The 6,554-nt window shown below is 67.0% G+C and overlaps 1 protein-coding gene across 1 annotated transcript in view; it reads left to right on the forward strand.

Annotated features, from left to right (window-relative positions):
- The window catches only part of KCNT1 (potassium sodium-activated channel subfamily T member 1), a 51,732-nt gene that overhangs the window by 31,848 nt on the left and 13,330 nt on the right, over positions 1 to 6,554 (forward strand). Inside the window, exons 8-17 of the mRNA XM_027766279.1 lie at positions 15 to 95; positions 452 to 546; positions 1,248 to 1,428; positions 2,680 to 2,844; positions 3,310 to 3,446; positions 4,700 to 4,763; positions 4,886 to 4,994; positions 5,443 to 5,551; positions 5,692 to 5,841; positions 6,539 to 6,554. The exon at positions 6,539 to 6,554 is cut by the window's right edge and continues 115 nt beyond it. Of these exons, the coding sequence (XP_027622080.1) occupies positions 15 to 95; positions 452 to 546; positions 1,248 to 1,428; positions 2,680 to 2,844; positions 3,310 to 3,446; positions 4,700 to 4,763; positions 4,886 to 4,994; positions 5,443 to 5,551; positions 5,692 to 5,841; positions 6,539 to 6,554 (1,107 nt within the window). The remainder of the gene's footprint in view (positions 1 to 14; positions 96 to 451; positions 547 to 1,247; positions 1,429 to 2,679; positions 2,845 to 3,309; positions 3,447 to 4,699; positions 4,764 to 4,885; positions 4,995 to 5,442; positions 5,552 to 5,691; positions 5,842 to 6,538) is intronic.

A 6,554-nucleotide genomic window follows, 5' to 3' on the forward strand; every position in this document is an offset into this window, starting at 1 on the left:
CCCCCCCGCATTTATTCGGGCCGCCGCTGCGCAACCTCTTCATCCCCGTGTTCCTCAACTGCTGGCTGGCCAAGCACGCGCTCGAGAACATGATCGTAAGCGCCGGGCGGCCTGCCCTTACCCGCGCAGCCCCACCCAGGGGCAGCTCGCTGCTCCCAGCCCTGCCGGGACTGGGTGGGTGGCCAGGGGTGGGCGAGGAGCAGACCCAGAGGACCACGGCCCGGGCTGAGCCTTCTGCGAGCTCAGGGCCCCGACTCAGCTCCGCCCCAGCTGAACCACACAGTGGGCCTCCAGCACTGGGCTAGGCCCCGGTTGTGCCTTCTCCCCCGGGGCATCGGCAGGACGTGAGGGAAAGCCAAGGGGCACCCTGGGGGCCCTCCCGTGGGCAGAGGTGTGGCCGGCCTTCCTCCTCGGCCACTGGCTGGCCCCCGACAGCTGCCCGCGCCTGCAGAACGACTTCCACCGGGCCATCCTGCGGACCCAGTCGGCCATGTCCAACCAGGTCCTCATCCTCTTCTGCACCCTGCTGTGCCTGGTCTTCACGGGGTGAGTGCCCGGGCACCCCGGGCCACAGCCTCACCACAGGTGGCTCTCCAGGAGGCCGGGGCAGGAGGGGCTGCAGGGATCGGCTGGTGTCAGGGATGGGGCCTGGGAGGCAGCCCTGAGCCCCAGAGCCAGGCTCTTCTGAGGCCCGGGGACGGGTCTGGGCTCCCGCTCTGCTCCTTGGACCCTGAGGGCGGGGCTCCTGAGCCCAGTGGGGACCCTGTGCCTTGAGGTCCAGCTGAGCAGTCTGGAAGCTGCTGGGGGGAAGGGGGGCCTGGAGCTGAGAGCCGTGGCCCTCACCCTGAGACCCGGCCAGAACACCCGCCTCTCCTGTGCTCTTGCCAGGTGGAGAGGTGCTGGCCCTGCCCTGGGCCCTTGGACATGGAAGGGAGCTCCATGCCCTGGGGGTGGGAAGTAGTATGTGCCCCCCACGACACACACCCCGACTCAGTGAGCAGGACAGGGGACACGCCCGCCAGCACCATCTGTCTGGGGCCTGGGTAGGAGGCTGACCTGCCCCGTGGGGGGCAGGGGTGAGGGCGCGGCTCTGAGAGGGGATGGGCCGGACACAGCAGAGCATGGGCAGCAAGGAGGGCCCAGCGGTAGGGCCTGGCCCGCAGCAGGGCAGAGCCAGCTCTGGCAGGGCCCGCCTGTGAGGGCCGGGCACACACGTGCCCGCAGCCTGGCCCGCTCCCGGTCCCCAGGACCTGTGGCATCCAGCACCTGGAGCGGGCCGGCGAGAACCTGACGCTGCTCACAGCCTTCTACTTCTGCATCGTCACCTTCTCCACCGTCGGCTACGGCGACGTCACACCCAAGATCTGGCCGTCCCAGCTGCTGGTGGTCGTCATGATCTGCGTGGCCCTCGTGGTGCTCCCACTGCAGGTGGGTTCCACCAGGTGGGTGGGCGGGCGGCACTGCCTCTGCACCACGCGAAGGTGCAACCTTGTTCGGGCTGGGCAGCGCAGCCCCGGCTCGATCCCCCACGCCGGGCGGTGGCCAGAGAGGAGCGGTGGCAGGGCTGTGGGTCTACCACTTGGAGCTGGTGCCCTGTCCTCCGTGCTCATGTCCTGTCACCCAGGCTAGGCGCTCATGGGCAGGGAGGGGCACTCTCACAGGGAAGGCCTGTAGGCCACAGGCATCGGGGCAGTGCCCTGCCTCATGGGCCCAGGTGTGTGGCCAGCCTCACCGTCTGGAACACAGGAGGTGCCCAACACAGCCGATGAGATGACCTTGCTCGGGCGAGACGGTGCCATGCCCCCAGGCGGGCCGACAGGGCTGCTGCCTTTACTGGTTTGTTTGTAACTTGCCAGAGTGAGGGACAGCAGGGCATCACTCTCTAGGGCCAGAGCACACTGCAGTCCCTTCTCTCTCTTTTGGGATTTTGGGCACGCACACGTACATGCCCAGCAAGTCTTTCAACCGCTGGGTCTGGGACTCAAACTGTGGAGTCAGCCACATGGGATCCAGCCGCCTCAGCCACCACGCCACCAGCTGGCCCGTCATCGTTTGTTCTAAAACTGTGTCAAATAGACAGGGACCCAGTGCATGGGATGGAGAAGCCTGGGCCTGTCGCCGGAGCTGAGCCCAGTGCGCTGAGCCCTGAGCGGTCAGCACCGCGGACAGCTCCACGGCAGCACTGTCCAGCTCCGCTCCACCGTCGCTGCCAGGAGGGGGCTGGGAGCTGGGCTGGCCAGTCTTCAGACCTGCAGCTCTGGTTTCCCACCCTTACGGTGGGCCCCTGGCCCCTGAGACACCCACCCACACCAGGAGCCCGCCTGCTTGGCCATCGCCGCTTCGAGGGAGCAGCCCGAGCTGTGGCTGACACTCCCTGATGCCCCCACCCAGTGACTCCAAACCAGGCCTCGTGAGCTGCTGGGGAGGTGCAGGCTTCAGGTACCTGAACGCCCAGGACACCAACTGCTCAGGGCTGCTTGGCCACCTAAGCTGGGCACTGGCTGGCAGGATGCCTGCTTTGGCCCCACGGGGCTCCTGTGTGGCCTGGGCTGGACAGTGCAGTCTTCCCACGGAGTGCCATTGTGCCCAGGCTCCCCATCCTGCCACCTCCATGGGGGGCTCAGGGTCCGTGCGCCCCTGGGCCTGGGCTCCTGGTGCTCGCCTGATTCTTGCCTGCAGTTCGAAGAGCTGGCCTACCTCTGGATGGAGCGGCAGAAGTCGGGAGGCAACTACAGCCGCCACCGTGCTCAGACGGAGAAGCACGTGGTCCTATGCGTCAGCTCCCTCAAGATTGACCTCCTCATGGACTTCCTGAACGAGTTCTACGCCCACCCCCGGCTGCAGGTGGGTCCCACTGAGGGCCCAGGTCTGACTGGCCCCCTCCCCAGACAGCCTTAGGCCCAGCAGGCCCCTGAGCACTGGGGACCTCAGTGCCCCTGTTTGGGCCTTTGGGGGTGCAGCCCACGCCCTGGGAGGCCTCCTGTCAGCTTCGAGATCACAGGGAACTCTGGTCTGAGACACCCGAGACAGCTGGGTGGGTACAGGGTGACACAAGGGATGGGTCCAGGACCAACACTTGGGGTAGCAGGGCAGGACTGGGACCAATACCCGGAACAGGAAGGTGAGTCCGGGGATGATGCCTGGAACGGGAGGAGGGGCCGGGTGACACCCAGGACAGCAGAGGACCTGAGTGACCCCTAGCACAGCGGGGTGAGTCGGTGGGGGGGTTCCCGAGAGAGCAGGAGGGCCTGGGGTGACGCCTGGGACTTTGAGCCTGCGGGGAGGGTCTGACTGCTGCCTGGTTGGCAGGACTACTACGTGGTCATCCTGTGCCCCTCGGAGATGGACGTCCAGGTCCGCAGGGTCCTGCAGATCCCCCTGTGGTCCCAGCGGGTCATCTACCTCCAGGGCTCCGCCCTCAAGGACCAGGACCTGATGCGAGCTAAGTGAGCGGCCAGTGGCGCAGCGGGCGGCAGCCCCGGCCAGCCAGGTCATGGGCTGGGCTGCAGCGGGCCGCCCATGGCCGAGCTGCGGTTCTGAGCTGCTGCCCAGTCAATGGCTCCCAGCAGCTGGCTCAGGCCAGCAGCCGGGTGGCCAGAGGTTCCAGAGGTGTGCCCTGGGCGGGCCCAGAGCAGGCCCATCATGGCCCCAGCTCAGTGCCCACCGCCCGGCCCAGGCCAGGCAAGCACGCCTCCGTCCCCAGGTACCCCGCTGCAGAGAGGTCTGGGCAGGCCCACTCCGGCGGAGGCCCTCCCGCCCAGGCTGGGGAAGCTCTCCTCCTCAAGTTCCAGGAAGACCTGAAATAGCCCCGGGGCAGGAAGCCAGCCTGTGGGTGCAGGTGGGAGACGGGACTGGAGGCAGAGCCTCCTTTAACGTCAAGTTGAAGGAGTAACTTGAGGTGACAAGGGAGTCTTATCACATGGAAATTTCCAGAGTGCTGGGGCAGTATCCGGGACACTCCTGGAAGAGCTTCCTGGCCTCATTTCACAGCGGCAATCAGGGTCCCTCACCCCCGAGCTCCCGAGGCCTGAGCTAGGCCCTGCGCCACCAATGGCGAGGCAGCCTCACGTGTGGTGGCATGTCTGCTTGTGCGCAGCCCCAGGCTGGGGGCAGGGGGATTGGGCAGGGACGAGCTGAGGCAGTGGGGCAGGGCTGGGCACAGCGGGTGCTGCCACAGGCTCTCTGCTGGGGTTGCGCTGTCTTGAAGCATGGAGTTTGGAGACCAGGGAGGGGTGCAGGCCAGCCAACCAGGGGGTGGGGTCAGGGTCTCTGCCCATGTGCTCCCCTCCCTCTGTGTCCCAGCCGAAGGATGGGCCTGCAGAGCTGGGCACCCCAGGTGCTGGCCAGCTGCTGCAGTGCCCAGGCTGTTAGCAGAGGGTGGGGGTCCTCACGGCCCATCCCTTTCTGGCACCTGATGCCCTGGGTGGCCCCAGGCACAAGCAGCTGGGGCCAGAGCACGGGGTCTGTGGGAAGGGGAAGCCTTGCCTGAGGAGCACAGGGGGCTCCTGGCAGTCAGGGTCTTCAGACTCTCCTGCGTGTGCTGGGGACAGGCCTGGGCCATCCTCCAGGACCCAAGTGTGGACTGTCCCGAGTGTTCGTGTCCGCACACAGCCCCTCGTGACCACCTGTCTCTGGCCTCCTACGGGGGACCCTCACCTGCACGCCGCCCTGGCCAGCGCTCAGCCCCCATGCTTTGCAGGATGGACAACGGCGAGGCCTGCTTCATCCTCAGCAGCAGGAACGAGGTGGACCGTACGGCCGCGGTGAGTGAGGCCGCACCTGCCCCTGGCCAGAGCCACACCCACGGGGGCCCTGGGCAGACGGCCCGGCCTGCTGCCACTGCCCCGCTGGCAGAGGCGGACACCTCGCCTGGTCCCCCCACCAGGACCACCAGACCATCCTGCGGGCCTGGGCCGTGAAGGACTTTGCCCCCAACTGCCCCCTGTACGTCCAGATCCTCAAACCCGAGAACAAGTTTCACGTCAAGTTCGCCGGTGCGTTTGGGGCTGTGTGCACAGAGCGGGTACAGGTGTGAGGGCTACGCAGGGGTGGGGTTGGGCATGGCCCATGCACAGTGAGATGGTGCCCAGGGGGATGGTGCCCAAGGGGATGGTGCCCAGGGGGACGGCATGAGGGGGACGGTTCTCAGGGGGATGGCACCCAGGGGGGCAGTGCCCAGGGGAACGGCACCCGGGGGAGATGACACCCAGGGCGGCAGTGCCGAGAGAGACGGCGCCGGGGGGTACAGTGCCCGGGAAGATGGTGCCCAGGGGGCCAGCACCCAGGTGGACAGCGCTGGGGGGACGACACCCTGGAAACAGCGCCCAGGACCACCCTCCTCCTCGCCGCGCACACGATGGGAAGGACTCTGGAGCAGGCCGTCGTCCATCTGGAGCGGGTCGGTGTGGGCCGAGCTGGCACAGACCTGCCCTGCGTCCCCAGATCACGTGGTGTGTGAGGAGGAGTGCAAGTACGCCATGCTGGCCCTGAACTGCATCTGCCCGGCCACCTCCACCCTCATCACCCTGCTGGTGCACACGTCCCGTGGCCAGTAAGTGCCGCCGCCGGGGATGGGCGGGCTGCCTGGTGGGTCGTGGCAGCCTACGGGGCACCTATAGTGGGCACAGACCCTCCCAGGGGAGAGATGGGTGCCCTGAGTTCCCAGGTGATGGGCCACCTGCGCGGCACCAGGGAAGGCCAGGAGTCACCAGAGCAATGGCAGCGCATGTACGGGCGCTGCTCGGGCAACGAGGTCTACCACATCCGCCTGGGCGACAGCAAGTTCTTCCGCGAGTACGAGGGCAAGAGCTTCACCTACGCGGCCTTCCACGCCCACAAGAAGTGAGGGGCTGTGCGGGGCTGGGGCTGGCGTGTGCGTGCAACGACACGTGTGATGGTGTGGCAGTGTGTGTGCAACAGTGCACATGTGACAGTGCAGTGGTGTGTGCGATTGCATGCGTGCGACTGTGTGATGTGTGTACGGCGGTGCATGTGTGATGAGTGTGCGACGATGTGTGTGTGACGGTGCGTGTGTGACGGTGTGTGCACAACAGTGCATGTGTGACTGGTGGTGCGTGTGTGACGATGTGTGTGCGACAGCACATGTGTGACGGTGTGGTGGTGCTGACGGTGTGTGTGACAGCGTGTGCGACGGTGTGGCGGTGCGTGAGACGGTGTGTGCGACCGCGTGTGTGACGGTGTGGTGGCGTGTGTGGGGTGGCCCGTGTGCCACTGCGCATGTGTGATGGTGTGACCGCGTGTGTGATGGTGTGGCGGTGTGTGTGACGGCGTGGTGGTGTGTGTGGGGCAGCCCGTGTGCCACTGCGCATGTGTGACGGCGTGTGTGACAACGTGTGTGACGGTGTGGCGGTGTGTGTGATGGCGTGGTGGCGCGTGTGGGGCGGCCCGTGTGCCACTGCGTGTGTGTGACGGCGTGTGTGACAGCGTGTGTGACGGTGTGGCGGTGTGTGTGATGGCGTGGTGGCGCGTGTGGGGCGGCCCGTGTGCCACTGTGCGTGTGACGGTGCGGCCCGCCCAGGTACGGCGTGTGCCTC

Source organism: Tupaia chinensis, unplaced genomic scaffold, assembly GCF_000334495.1.
Source record: "Tupaia chinensis unplaced genomic scaffold, TupChi_1.0 Scaffold142100_1, whole genome shotgun sequence".
Classification (NCBI taxonomy): Eukaryota; Metazoa; Chordata; class Mammalia; order Scandentia; family Tupaiidae; genus Tupaia; species Tupaia belangeri.